General features: G+C 37.0%; 1 protein-coding gene across 7 annotated transcripts in view; it reads left to right on the forward strand.

Annotated features, from left to right (window-relative positions):
- The window catches only part of HERC2 (HECT and RLD domain containing E3 ubiquitin protein ligase 2), a 241470-nt gene that overhangs the window by 104006 nt on the left and 122459 nt on the right, over positions 1-15005 (forward strand). For 6 of the 7 annotated variants that reach the window (XM_025437755.3, XM_025437758.3, XM_049107999.1 and 3 more), the window contains 12 exons: positions 3050-3220; positions 4120-4223; positions 5268-5418; positions 7558-7772; positions 8049-8181; positions 8281-8408; positions 8489-8684; positions 11458-11591; positions 12118-12291; positions 12370-12506; positions 12626-12777; positions 13546-13737. In XM_025437755.3, the coding sequence (XP_025293540.1) occupies positions 3050-3220; positions 4120-4223; positions 5268-5418; positions 7558-7772; positions 8049-8181; positions 8281-8408; positions 8489-8684; positions 11458-11591; positions 12118-12291; positions 12370-12506; positions 12626-12777; positions 13546-13737 (1887 nt within the window). The remainder of the gene's footprint in view (positions 1-3049; positions 3221-4119; positions 4224-5267; positions 5419-7557; positions 7773-8048; positions 8182-8280; positions 8409-8488; positions 8685-11457; positions 11592-12117; positions 12292-12369; positions 12507-12625; positions 12778-13545; positions 13738-15005) is intronic. The other variant, XM_025437759.3, reaches the window with a different exon arrangement.

Consider the following 15005-nt stretch of genomic DNA (forward strand, 5'->3'; position numbering starts at 1 on the left):
CGTTTTCATCTCCCCTCAATTGAAATTCTATACCTATTAAACACTAACTTCCCATTCTCTACTCCCCCTCAGCCCTGGCAACCACCATTCAACTTGAATACATGAATTGCATTACTCTAGGTAGGTCATACAAGTGGAATCATATAGTATTTGTTTTTTGGTAATTGGTTTATTTTACTTAGCATGTCTTCAAGGTTCATCCTTGGTTGAAATTTTTGGTTGCCAGTTTTAAAATTGTATCTATCCCTTAAAATTGTTTTAAAATTGTATCTATCCCTTCCAGATGAATCTCTGCTCTCTCCAACTGCAAAATACCAATGTATACAGTTAAGTGTTGTGTGTGTTATCATATGCAGAAAAGAATGTTCTTAGAAAATTTTACCTGTTTTAATAGGCACTTTCTCATGTTTTCCACATCTACTGGCTCCTCTTTAAGGGCAAACTCAGCAATTGTACTGAGGAGTGCAGACTGTGGATATATTTTGCTTCAACCATTTGTATTTGTGCACACCTGTAACTGTACTCATCATTGGCTGCCATTTGACACTTGGGTTGTTTCCACTTTTTGGCTGCTGTGACTAACGCTGCTATGAATATAGGCATGCAAACATCTATTTGAATCCGTGCTTTCATTGCTTTTGGATATGTAGCCGACAGTGGAATTGCTGAGTTATATGGTAATTCTATGTTTAACTTTTTGAAGAACCCCACCATGATGTGTTCTATAGTTCTATTCCATTTTACATTCCTATAAGCAGGGTACAAGGAAGGGTTCTAATTTTTCACATCCTTGCCAACATTTGTTTTTTTGTTTTGTTGTTAATAGCCATCCTAATGGGATGAAGTGGTGTCACATTGTAGTTTTGATGTGATTTTCCTTAATGGTTAGTGATGTATATCTCTTCTTGTGCCTATTGACCATTTGCATATTTTGGAGAAATGTCTATTCAAATGATTTTCCAATTTTTGAATCAGATTTTGTGGTTGTTGAGTTGTAGGAGTTGGTTATAGTTTGTTATATATTCTGGATACATATAATTTACACCTATTTCTTCTCTGTGTGGATTGCTTTTTCAATTTGTTGATGGTGTCCTGTGATGTTTAATTTTGATAAAGTCCAACTTACCTGTTTTTTCTTTTGTTCCCTATGCTTTTGGTGTCTTATCCAAGAAATCATTGCCAAGTCCTATGTTATAAAAGTTTTCTCCTGTTTTATTTTTCCCTAAGAGTTTGATGTTTTATAGTTTTAACTCTTTAGCTCTTTGATCTATTTTGTTATTGTTTGTATATAGTGTAAAGTAAGTGTCCAACTTGATTTATTTGTAGTTGGATATTCAGTATTCCTAGCTCCATTTGTAGGAAAGATTGTCCTTTCTCCATTGAATGGTTGTGGTACTCTTGTCTGAAATCATTTGACCATATATATGAGGATTTATGTCTGAGCTGTGTATTTTGTTCCATTGACCTAAATGTCTGTCTTTATGCAGGTGCCACACCGGTCTTTATTATTTCTTCTTTCTTAGGGTTTAATCTGATGTTTTTCTAACTTTTAAAGAAATGAAAACACAGATAGTAGGGAGAATAGGCTAATTAACCTGGGTTTACCATTACCAACCTCTCCTGCACTTATCTTATTGATTGATTGCATGAATGATTGAATCATCTTAAGCATATCTCTTTAAAACATTTTGACAGGTACTACCTGTTAATGATCAGAACTATTTTTGGTGATGAAACCATAATGTTATTCTGTCCAAAATTAATGATTCTTCAGTGTAACATGTAATCCATGTTCAATTTTCCTGCATTATCTAAAAATGCCTTTTTGTTGGTGTGTGTGTTTTTTTTTTTAATTTAGAGTCAAGATCTAAACATGTTTTGCATGTTACAGTTGGTTGATACCCTTCCATTCTCTATTTCCTTTAATGGTATAACTCTAGGCCTTCTCTCCTCTTTGGTCATACTATTTATTTGTCAAAGAACCAGGGCATTTGTTCTGGAGAATTATACATATCATGATTTTGGTTGATTGCTCTCTCTTCTTTTGGTCTAATGTCTATTGGTTATACTCTCCCTAAATAGCTGGTTATATGTATAGGGTTGATGAGATTTGAGTACAGATTTGGGTTCAGTTTTGGTTAGAGTGTGTCTGAGGTCATGATGTGTGCTTCTTGTTTCATTGCTTCTGAGGCCTGTGATTCAGGGTGACCCCACCTTCAGTTCTGTTCCCATGGACCAGGGAGTTCATATATATAGTCTTACCTCTATAATATCCCCTAGCAGCCTTGCTCTCACAATTTGCACAGCTTAGGACATGATCCTAACTGGATTCCCCTCCTCAATCATCTCCCCTTATCATTTCTCAAATATTGAGTTGGTGTCCTAGTGCTTGCAAAGGTGACCAATGAGGTATCCTCCCTCCCTCCCTTTTCTTCCTCAATCCCTCCTTTCCTTCCTTCATATTGTCTCTTTTCATTTTTCTTCTTTTGTATCATTATGAGCTCATAAAATTTTATTGATTTGATATTCACTAAGTTTTTAGCTTTTCTTTTTTCCTATCATATATTCTTAAAGGTATAAATGCCCTCAAACATTTATTTAGCTATATAAGTGTTGTTCTATAGTATTTTTATTATTGTTCATTGCATTTTTTTCCATAGTCATTTTTTTCTGGGAATTTTGGATGATTTATGTTTCATAATTTTCAAATTTGTAGAGAATTTTTATTTTTGTTACTTATTTGTAATTTAACTGCATTATAGTCAGTGCACATACTCTAACTTTATTCCTTTGAAATTTTTAAGATTTATTTCATTGCCTGGTGTATGGTCAGATTTGCAATTCATGCTACTCAGGTGATGTTGTTTTTGGTATTTGTTTTATAAATTGTTACATATCTTCAGTGCATTTTTGCTTGTGGTATTAGTTATAGTTAAACCCATAGCCATTATGGTTATGGATTTGTCTGTTTCCATTTATAGTTCTTTTGCATGATTTGTTCTGATTGTTTTATCTATTGATTCATTGATTTTGGTTTCTGTATATACAGAGTCTTTTTTTACAGGTCAGAACTGTAGAAATAATGAGGAGGTGACACAGATACGCAAAGCTGATTTGGAGAACCACAATAAAGATGGAGGCTTCTGGACTGTGATCGATGGGAAAGTGTATGATATAAAGGACTTCCAGACACAGTCATTAACAGGAAATAGTATTCTTGGTAAGGCTTCACTTTCCACTTCATGGTTAAAAGTTGTAACATGTACCATTTTGAGCAGAGCATTTGGCTTTTAAGTGATTAGTTGAGTTTTGCTCCAGCCTCTATACATTTTAATCTGCTGGTAACTCTGATGTCTGTCCTATCAGTAAATTCAAGCACATTTGAAGAATTTCTCATCATTGTGCATTTTTTGTTTGTGTTTTTTTCAATACTTGTTGGAACTTGTTTCAAGTCCTGAGTTGGCCCATGCAGCTTTGGGGGAGAGAGAAAGATCATTATACTTTGATAACCCTCACTTTGAAGTTAACCTGCCTTATCTATTTCCTACTTGACCGACCTTCCTTCCTTCCTTCCTTCCTTCCTCTTTTTCTTTCTGTCTTCCCTCCCTCCTTCCCTCCCTCCATCCTTTCCTTGCTTCCTAAAGATTTTATTTATTTATTTGACAGAATAAAGAGGTAGCAGCAGAGGGAGAGGGAGAAGCAGGCTCCCCGCTGAGCAGAGACTTGCCCAAACATGGGATTTGATCCCAGGACTCTGGGATCCTGATATGAGCCAAAGGCAGACACTTAACTGACTGAGCCTCCCAGGAGCCCCTCCTACTAGACATTTCTTTTTTTTTTTTTTTTTTTTATTTTTTATTTTTTATTTATTTATTATGAGAGTCTCACAGAGAGAGAGAGAGAGAGAGAGAGGCAGAGACACAGGCAGAGGGAGAAGCAGGCTCCATGCACCGGGAGCCCGACGTGGGACTCGATCCCGGGTCTCCAGGATCACGCCCTGAGCCAAAGGCAGGCGCCAAACCACTGCGCCACCCAGGGATCCCCTACTAGACATTTCTAATGCAGGTATCTGGGCAAATAGCATTGAAGTAATACTGCTTTTGTTCTTTTTTGCTTTAGCTCAGTTTGCAGGGGAAGACCCAGTGGTAGCTTTGGAAGCTGCTTTGCAGTTTGAGGACACTCGGGAGTCGATGCATGCCTTCTGTGTTGGCCAGTATCTGGAGGTGAGGCTGTGTGCAGTAGGCCTCATCATGGATGTCAGGGGAGAGAGATCCTCTCCGTATATCTGTGATAGGTGGTTTTTGCCCTGAAGTACTGATAGCTGGGCCTTTTGATGTGGGGATGGATGTCATTAAGTGACACATATGAACATATGAAGATCTTTAGAGATTTCTTTGTAAATGAATTTACATTTTTTCATGTTAAGATTTACGAAGTATTGGTCTTGAAAAACCATTTCAAAAATTGTTAATTTGTTGTAAAGGTGGACACTTTTCCACACATAAAAAAGAAGGTAACCTTTGGTCTTTACAATTTCATTGTAAACTTATGTAGAAATTTGAAATGCCTTATTATCTTGGTTAGGTTTTTTGGGAAGAGCTATCTAGTAGCATAACTCTTTAGAATAGAAGTATGTCCTACATATGCTTGAGCTTTGGAATTTATATATTGGGATTGGTTTTCCAGGTATGAATCCAGAAGTAATAAAATTTATTAAGTGCCACTTAATGCTTTCATGAAGGGGAAGATTATAAATTATCATCTAATACGAATGACAGAGTTTATTTTCATTTGAACACTTTTCTAATTGGGTTTCCTTTTTGTTAGCATAAATTTATTTCCTCTGCATATGTGGTCATAGTTCACTACGCACAGCAATTCTTGTTATATTTTTGGCTTTTGGGGGGTTATTTATGCATGTAACAATTCAGTATATGTTCTGAAGTATTGTTACAGTCACTCTGGAAACTTCTTTTTGACTTTGTAAGGAATTCTCTAGTTAATTTGTTTATATGAGCTTTGATTTTATCACCAGTAGAACTGTTTACTGTCTGCTTTGTAGGGTGTGTGTGGTTTATATCTTCTGTTATTTTGGCAGCAGCATGAGCTCACTATAATAGGATATAGAAGGAGAGTGTCCAGAGCATCTGCTTCTCTTCCTGATGAAAGTTTGTCTTGTTTAGGGATATTAGCTGTTGCTCTTTTTGGTTTTATGTTTTTAATTAACCCTGTTTTCTCAGACTCCTAATGAAATTTATCTTTCCAAGCCTGACCAAGAAGTTGTTACCATACCAGATCTGGGAAGTCTCTCTTCACCTCTAATAGACACAGAGAGGAATCTGGGCCTGCTTCTCGGATTACATGCTTCCTATTTGGCTATGAGCACACCACTGTCTCCAGTCGAGATCGAATGTGCCAGTAAGAAAAATTTTGCTTTCTGCTAACAGATACTTTAGCTGAGCTGTAAGTGCCATTTAGAATAGGAGAAGAAGAATCAGCACAGTTGTTGGTGAGTAAAAATAAGATAGTGAGATTAAGAGACTAAGCCAAGTAAATAGAAATAGCTGTTAGTGGCTTTCATTTGCTCTCATGACCTGTGACATGTGACAGCCGGGGAAGCTAACAGGTGCATTGGAAGATTGTGCTATGTGTGCTCTGACTTTTGCTTCCTGTGACAGATGGGCTTAACTGGGCTGTCGTTTCTATGTGATATGGATTGGTTATTTCTGTTGGTAATGGCATTCTGTTTTAGAATTGTGTTTTTACTAGACTCAAATACATTTTGGGATTGTAACCTTTTTAATCACCTTAAGTGAAAAAATTTCTCCATTTAAGGTGGATTAAAGTTCTCTTTGTGTATTTGTACATTTCTCAATCTACCAGCTATTCAGCAAGTATCTGTTGAGTAACTTACGAGTTACCATATGAGGTGCTCAATGCATTAGGCATGGAATTAAACATATCTCTGCCTTTAGGTGCTTTTTATGTGATGATGAGCCAGATATTATCATAGATCAGTACGCAGTGTGGTAGAGGATAAAATGGAGACATTTATAACTGGTTCTGATGGGGAGGAAAGCCACATCAGAGGTGGAAGAATCATGAAATTGGAGTCGCAGCAAACTGGCTGTATGAACCTTATGGGCAGAAACACGTGTGTGAGGGACATTGTTGAGAAAAGCTGGGGCTTCTAGTTATTCGTGTATGTGTACCGTCAGGAGAGAAGGCTAGTGGGCAGTGATAGCCATGGTACCTGGTCAGCTCAGCCTTCTGGAGCAAGCCTTGGTGTGCATGCTGGATGTTCTGCTTGTAGAGCCTTTGGGGGTGGCGGGGAATGGACTCATCCTCTCCCTCAAAGACTTGTAGTACTGTGGGGAAGATAGGCTTCTTCTAAATCAGCAAAGAGGGTGGGAAATGAGAAGAGTCAGAGTAAAGAACAGAAGATGCTATGGGCTCTAGTGAATGAGGGCCTAACCTACTCTAGGGCATCAGAAGCCACCTTTAGAGCAGTATTTTTGAGTGATTAGAAAGAGTTTTAAATGTAGAGATCTAGGGAAGGTCATCATCAGATTTGTGTTTTAGAATTAATGTGGCACTTTGGAGAATGTTTGTGAATGCTCTAATCGCTAAATTTCCATTAAAAGAATGTTGAGTACATCCCAGATTTAATTGCTTGGGTTTTGGAGGATTATTTTGATAGCACAGGTCATTGAAAAAGACTTGTAGCAATGTACAAACTGACTTCACTTTTTTGATCAACCTTTCTTTACTCCAGTTATTATAGCAGTTAGAATGAGCACTCATATTTGCACTGAGGGATAGCATGTTCTTAGAGTCTGGCCATGCTCTACACAGGTCTCCTTTATAGTCGACTGGATTTCCGATCTCCCAAGGATCTCTCTTACTAAGATCCCATGTTGTATGTTTAGCAGTCTGCCATTTTTATTACTAGATTATGCTCTAGGGAAATATGGCTTGCCCTGACTGTCTTTGTAGATCCCTTCTCACGTGCTGTTTTCCTACCTGGATGCTCAGTGTTTTTGTCTTTATCTAAATCTCAGCTCAGTTGTCACTTCCACAGCAAATTTTTTACTGAATCTTCGAATAGTGGAGGTTTTGCTGCTGACCACTGTTGTGCCCACTATAGTACTTTGTAGCATACAGTTATCCCAGTTCAAGTTGAATGATTACTTGTATAAGTGTTCCCCAAATGCTGCTCTCCCTGTTAAAATGCAAAGTCCCAGTCTTCACACAGTATTTGTGGTACCTGTCAGCTCCATGCTTGACCAAGTGTCCGAGTAGATGTTGGACTGGAACTACTGTGTTCTGACACCATGCTTACAGTGTAGTGAAGAACCGGAACTGTTTTCATACAGATACAGGGAAGTATAAGCTAGTTTCTGTAAATATGATAGATAATATGACTCTTTAATATGGGTGATGCTGAATTTCTCCTCCTAAATCAGCTATTCAGTTCTTTATCTTTTATTTCAATATTTATTTCTGAATAGTGCACACTCAAGTTTCTTTTTAATGTTTGCATAGTGTATTTTCTAGAGTGGCTTCAGTCATCCATCTTCTCTGGAGGCCTACAGACCAGCCAGATCCACTATAGCTATAATGAGGAGAAAGACGAGGACCATTGTAGTTCTCCTGGGGGCACTCCTGCCAGCAAGTCCCGACTCTGCTCCGACAGACGGGCTCTGGGTGACCATTCTCAGGCCTTCCTGCAAGCTATTGCTGATAATAACATACAGGATCACAATGTGAAGGTGAGGCCTTCGTTTACTTTAGAACTTTGATGTGTGAATACCTTTATGTTTTTTGGTTGGCTTAGCACAGACTTCTTTTTTCTTAGCACAGACTTTATTTACATATTATTTGTGGGGCTGATTTTTGAGGTAAGAGGCTGGTTTGGTACAATATGCCAGTGATGTTTTAGAAGCATTGCTGATTGCGAGTATATCAGAAATTGTGGCATGTAGTTTGGAATTCGTAATGGCATGTTAGGGTAGCTCTGAAGTTACCTCCAGCTGTTTCCATTACAGGACTTTTTGTGTCAAATAGAAAGGTACTGTAGGCAGTGCCACTTGACCACACCAATCACATTTCCTCCTGAGCATCCTGTGGAAGAGGTTGGCCGCTTACTCTTATGTTGCCTTTTAAAGCATGAAGATTTAGGTATGAAGCTTGATATCTTAGCTATACTATAAATTTTTTGACTGACATGCAATATGCATTCATTCTTACCTTGCCCCTTGTTTAAAATATCTTTTGTAGGTCACGTGGCATTATCTTTAGTTCATGCAGGAACACTTGGTATAGAGCAAGTAAAGCACAGAACATTGCCTAAATCAGTAGTGGATGTTTGTAGAGTTGTCTACCAAGCAAAATGTTCACTCATTAAGGTAAGTACATTTTTATTCTCTTCTGTGCTCCGCAGATAGTTGGTAAAATATTTGGTATCTTTTCATGTTTAACTTTGTAGACGCATCAAGAACAGGGTCGTTCTTACAAGGAAGTCTGTGCTCCAGTCATCGAACGTTTGAGATTCCTCTTTAATGAACTGAGACCTGCAGTTTGTAATGATCTTTCTATAATGTCCAAGTTTAAATTGTTAAGTTCTTTGCCCCGTTGGAGGAGGATAGCTCAGAAGATAATTCGAGAACGAAGGAAGAAGAGAGGTAAGAATGTAAAAGGCAGGTAAGTGCTGTCAAAGTGTGTGCTTTTCTGCCATACAACTGAGTCTGTGATTTGAGTGAAGCTATTCGCTACTGGTCAGTACATGTGGATTTTCATGACTGCCATCATATTTGTTATGTGTATTTATGATTAAATATACAGATCCTGGGGATCCCTGGGTGGCTCAGCGGTTCAGCACCTGTCTTTGGCCCAGGGTGGTCCTGGAGTCCCGGGATCGAGTCCTGTGTCAGGCTCCCTGCATGGAGCCTGCTCCTCCCTCTGCCTGTGTCTCTGCCTCTTTCTCTCTCTCTCTCATGAATAAATAAATAAAATCTTAAAAAAAAAAAAAAGAAAAAGGTAAAGCATTTAAAAAATATAACAGATACTGCTTATTTTTCCAATATCAGATAATGATGCTAAGATTGAGGGTGTTATGATTTGGTAACTAGTAAATTGATACTGAAAAAGGTAAATGCTATAAGCTTTGTTAAATTGATGGGGAAAAGGAAGTATTCTTTTTTTTATCACTTGTCCTGGTAAATGAAATATATGGCAGTGTTTAATTTTTCAGTTAATACTGCCATTCTTGTAAAGAAATGTTTTTCTTTGGAAGTATTGAGTATTCCGATACATGGAGAATTGTTATAAAAGTAGCTAGAAGAGGAGTTACTAATATTTTCAGGAAGCAGATATGTAGTTGCTGGGATATGGAAAAGATTTTTTGCCTTAAATGACCAGAATTTGAATAAAAGTACATAAAATACTTGGAATTTGGTTGATTATAAATATGTCTACAGAAACTTTTTTTCTTTTTTTCTTTTTTTTATTTTTTTATTTTTTTCTTTTTTTAAAAATATTTATTTATTCATGAGAGACACACAGAGAGAGAGGCAGAGACACAGGCAGTGGGAGAAGCAGGCTTCTTGTAGGGAGCCTGATGAGGGACTTGATCCCAGATCCTGGGATCACACCCTGAGCTGAAGGCAGATGCTCAACTGCTGAGCCACCAGGCATCCCGGAAATTTCTGATTATATTCTTATGAATTATACTGATTTATTCACAGATCAGCTTATTAAACAATATTAATTAGTTTTTTTAAATTACTGAGTTTTTGATGCACATGAGCAATGATGTCATGAAAGATTAGCTTGTGTTAGAAGCCATCCTGAATTGATTGTTCTTGAGCAAACTGTTAAGCCACAACAATTGCCTGAATCTGAGAGATGCTCCAGGTCAGGAGATCATGGTAGGAATGCTTCTGAGATCTTTGGAGCAGAGGCACAGGCTTAGGAGACTGCCATTGCAGCGTGAGGGAAGATGATGCCCTCACCACCCGGCTCTCACCTCCACAGATTCTGAGCCCACATTGTTACCTCTTAAAGTTTCTTGTTTTGGGTTTAAATATTTAGTTGTGTTATGTTTGAAGGTTTTTTTTTTTTTTTTAAGAAATTTAAGTAACTTATAAATGATTAATATTGCTGGTGCTGTATTAGGGCCACCAAGAGCACCCTTAAATTTGATGATTCACTGATATATGGCTCAATAGGACTCAGAAGAGCTGTTATACTCATAGTTATGGTTTATTACTTTGTAAGGATACAAGTTAGAATTAGTAAAAGGAAAGGTGCATTGAGAGAAATCCAAAGGAAACTGGGCCTAAGCTTCTAGTGGAGCTGTACAGAACCATGCTTAATTCTCTCAGCAGTGAGAGACCACATGTATGAAGGGCTGTCAGTCAGGGATGCTCGCCTGAGCCTTGATGTTCAGGATTATTATTGGGATCAGTCACATAGACATATGGGCCTGCATGGTTGCTCTTAGTTACTTAAGACTCAAGTCTCCACAGTGTAAACAGATAATAACCATACGTCCCATTGTTAGCATAAACTGTGTGGTCATATGGCCCCAGACCTCAGGTATACAGAAACTCTTATCAGGCAGAACATCAGTTCATAGGAGCTGGCCAAGTGCTGAAGGGACAGTCTTGGGAATTTGTAGGGTTTGGGCAACCTAGACCTGCTGTGTTAAGTGTTTTACTGCCCAGGTATATTATTAATTACATTGTTTATTATATGCTGAGAAGAAATAGACTAAAATTCTTAAAAGGGAGTAAAAATATGGAAGCAACAGCACATATCACATTGCAAAGTCAATAGAAATTTCCCTAATTAAAGAGACTGACATAGTAAAAGACATCTAGTTAATTCACTTGCACAGTGATGATAGAAGTCATTGCCTGGTTCAGAGTGGGCCAGCTATGGTCTGAGGAAAAATGCAGCCTGCTGCTTGCTGTCTATTGCCCGTGAGCTAAGACTAGTTTTGCATTTTAAATTTTTTTTAAATCAAAAGAATAATAAGTTTAATAAATGGAAATTATATGAAGTTTAAATTCCTGCATCCATGATTAAAATTAGCTGCTTTTCATTCTGCAACAGCAGGATTGAGTATTTGCAATAGACTGGCCTGCAAAGACTAAAATATTCACCATCTGGCTCTTTAAGCAAATGTTTGCTGATTCTGGGCTTCCCTTTCCGTAGGATCTGCCCTATCATAGCACTCTTACTGTCTTTCTGTTCATGATGTGAAATGACAATATTATTATTGAATGTCATGTGAAAATAATGATAATTTTTACTAGCTTTTCAGTTGACAGTGATATTTGCATATTTGTTTTAGTAAAATATTCAGGTGCTTTAACTTTATGCAGATTTAATATATCGTAATTTAAAATTATGTTTAAATGATTTTATAATTAATGATGTTTTTAATCATAGTTCCTAAGAAGCCAGAATCTACTGATGATGAAGAAAAAATTGGAAATGAAGAAAGTGATTTAGAAGAAGCTTGCATTTTGCCTCACAGTCCTATAAGTGTGGACAAAAGACCCATTACAATTAAATCTCCTAAGGTAAAGCATTTACTATGATTTTGAGGCTGGCTAAATAAAAACAAAGCACCTACAAAGGAACCCACAAGTATTGTCACTTTATTCTTCATAGAGAGTGTAGCATGTTACTGAAAGTATAGATGACAGCCCCAGTCACACCGAACACACTTGATTTATGGTGTCCTGGTCAGACTGATAGCTGGAAAAGTGTTTCCTTTTACATTTAGAGGTACATTGTATCATTATTCATTTACCATTCATTCATTGAATGTACTTTTTGCTCCAGAAGCTGTCCTGGTCTTAGGCTATTAATATGAGTGGTAATTTAACTTTGTCTATTCCAAACTAAGTAAATATAGAGATTATAAATTCATTTATAAGCCTATTTATGGCATAGTTATTTTTGCCATACATTACGTTTTAATATAAAGTATTTTACTAATTTTAACCTACTTCTATGTATTTGTATTTTATTTGAGTAAGTGTTTTAGAGTACAAGTTAATATTAATAAGCAAACTAATGGTGAAAATGGTTTTCCTTTGTCAGGATAAATGGCAACCACTGTTGAGTACAGTTACAGGTGTGCACAAATACAAATGGTTGAAGCAGAATGTTCAAGGTCTTTATCCACAGTCTGCACTCCTCAGTACAATTGCTGAGTTTGCCCTTAAAGAGGAGCCAGTAGATGTGGAAAAAATGAGAAAGTGCCTATTAAAACAGGTAAAATTTTCTAAGAACATTCTTTTCTGCATATGATAACACACACAACACTTAACTGTATACATTGATATTTTGCAGTTGGAGAGAGCAGAAGTTCGTCTGGAAGGGATAGATACAATTTTAAAACTGGCAACCAAAAATTTCCTACTTCCATCTGTGCAGTATGCTATGTTCTGTGGATGGCAAAGACTTATTCCTGAGGGGATTGACATAGGGTAAAACTTCAGAACATTTTTTTATTAATTAAGGGAAATTGTGGCAACAAAGCATTTTTTCTATTCAAGTTAAAAATCTGGCAATATTCTAAGTAATATTCTCTATCTTTCTTTGAAAGGGAACCTCTTACAGATTGCTTAAAGGATGTGGATTTGATCCCACCTTTTAATCGGATGCTACTGGAAGTAACTTTTGGCAAGCTATATGCTTGGGCTGTTCAGAATATTCGAAATGTTTTGATGGATGCAAATGCCAAATTTAAAGAGCTTGGTGAGTTAAAAAAAAACATCTTCTTAAAAGGCTGTATTAAGAATGCTGTTGAAGTGATGTCAGTGATCACATTAGCATTATTTTACAGTTTGGCTCTTAATTATAAGTTGTAGAAACTCTCAAATGCTGATTTTTGCTCTTTGAGAAGACTAATAACTTTGTACATTAGAATAATAATTTTTTTAAGATTTTAATTATTCATGACAGACACAGAGAGACAAAGAAGAATAATAATCTTTTTTAAAAAAACTTTTATTTAAATTCAGTTCAGTTAATATGTAGCGTATTACTTGTTTCTAGGTACATGAGAATAATTAAGGTGCTTTAAGCTTTCTGAAATTTTAAACAAAACTTTCAAAATTCAACAGAGGACATAATCTTCTTGTGTATCACTGATGCCATAAGCCCTAAAGTTTGTATCCTATATTAATACTTAATTTCTTGGGTAGTTTAAGTACCTGCAGAGAAATGCTAGGATTGGTCTTGTGGAAGAGAAGTGAAATATGACTGTTGTATTTGAAATGAATAAGCCACCAAGGCTATTCAGAGGAGCAGTGTGATAAGTTTTGCAGACAACTAAAAATGGGTATATGTGGATTGATGGTGGTAGGATTATTGCAAAGCAGTGCATAGCTAGCTGCCTGATGTCCATGCTTTTTGGAAATACACTGAAAAACAGAAATTTTAAAAAATTGCTACTACTTTCTGCATCATATATGTTTTTATATCCACACACAAGAAATTTATGTGAGTGTCCATGCTTTTTAGGTATCCAGCCTGTCCCCCTACAAACCATTACCAATGAGAATCCATCAGGACCAAGTCTGGGGACAACCCCACAAGCTCGCTTTCTCCTGGTAATGCTCAGCATGCTCACCCTGCAGCATGGAGCAAACAACCTGAACCTCCTGTTGAACTCAGGCATGCTCGCCCTCACACAGACAGCACTTCGGCTTATTGGTAGGTTGGCACTGCTTTAAGTGATTTATGAAAATGTCAAGATTTTGCCTTCATGTCTTCTTTCTTTATAATTTCAAAATAAGAGTGACATAAAACTTACCCTCTTAACAACTTTTAAGTTTATCATTCAGTAGCATTAAGCACATCTACAATGTTGTATAAGCATGCCATTATCTAGTTCTGTAACTTTTTTGTCACCTCAAATAGAAAGCCACACCCAGTTAGTGATGATTCCTGATTTCCCACTCGCTCAGCTTTTGGCAACAACAAATCTGCTTTATCTCTGTGGATTTCCTTATTCTGGTTATTTAATATAAATGAAATCCAATTTTTAGCTTTTTGTATCTGGCATATTTCACTTAGCATGTGTCAGTACTTCATTCCTTTTTATGGCTAAAAAATATTATATTGTGTGAATATACTACAATTTATTTTCCTTTCATCCATGGTTGGACATTTGACTTGTATCTGTCCATTGTGAATAGTGCTGCTAGGAGCATTTATGTACAAGTTTTTGTTTGATCACCTATTTCTAATTCTTTTGTTCTATATCTAGGAGTGGAAGTGCAGGGTCATATGGTAATCCCTACTTTTGGTTGCTAAACCCCCAGTCTTTGCCATAGCATTCCATTTTCCATTCCCCCCAGCAATGGAAGAGGTTTCCAGTTTTTCTACATCCTCACCAACACCAGTTATTTTCCTTTTGAGAGGTGGGGAGGCAGGAATTGAGTCCATCCCAGTTGATGTGAAGTGGTATCTCATTGTGGTTTGATTTACATTTTGCTAATATAAGGCCTTAAACATCTTTATACGTGCTTGTTAGCCATTTGTCTTTCTTGGAGAACTTTTTTTTTTTTTTTTTAAGATTTTATTTATCTATTCATGACACAGAGAGGCAGAGAGGCAAAGACACAGGCGGCAGAGGGAGAAGCAGGCTCCATGCAAGAAGCCCAGTGTGGGACTCAATCCCGGGACTCCAGGATCACACCTGGACTGAAGGTGGCGCTAAACCGCTGGGCCACCAGGGCTGCCCTCTTGGAGAACTATTCAGAACATTTGCTCATTTTTAAATTAGGTTATTTGTGTTATTGAGTTGTAGGAGTGCTTTATATATTCTGGATACTAGACCATTATCAATTAAATGATTTGAAGATACTTCCTCCCCTTCTATGGGTTGTATTTTGTTTTACATTGATGCACAGAAGCCTTAAATATTGATGAAGTCCAGCTTATCTGTTTTTCTTTTGTTGCTTGTGCTTTTGATGTTA

The sequence above is a fragment of the Canis lupus genome, chromosome 3 (assembly GCF_003254725.2).
Source record: "Canis lupus dingo isolate Sandy chromosome 3, ASM325472v2, whole genome shotgun sequence".
NCBI lineage: Eukaryota > Metazoa > Chordata > Mammalia > Carnivora > Canidae > Canis > Canis lupus.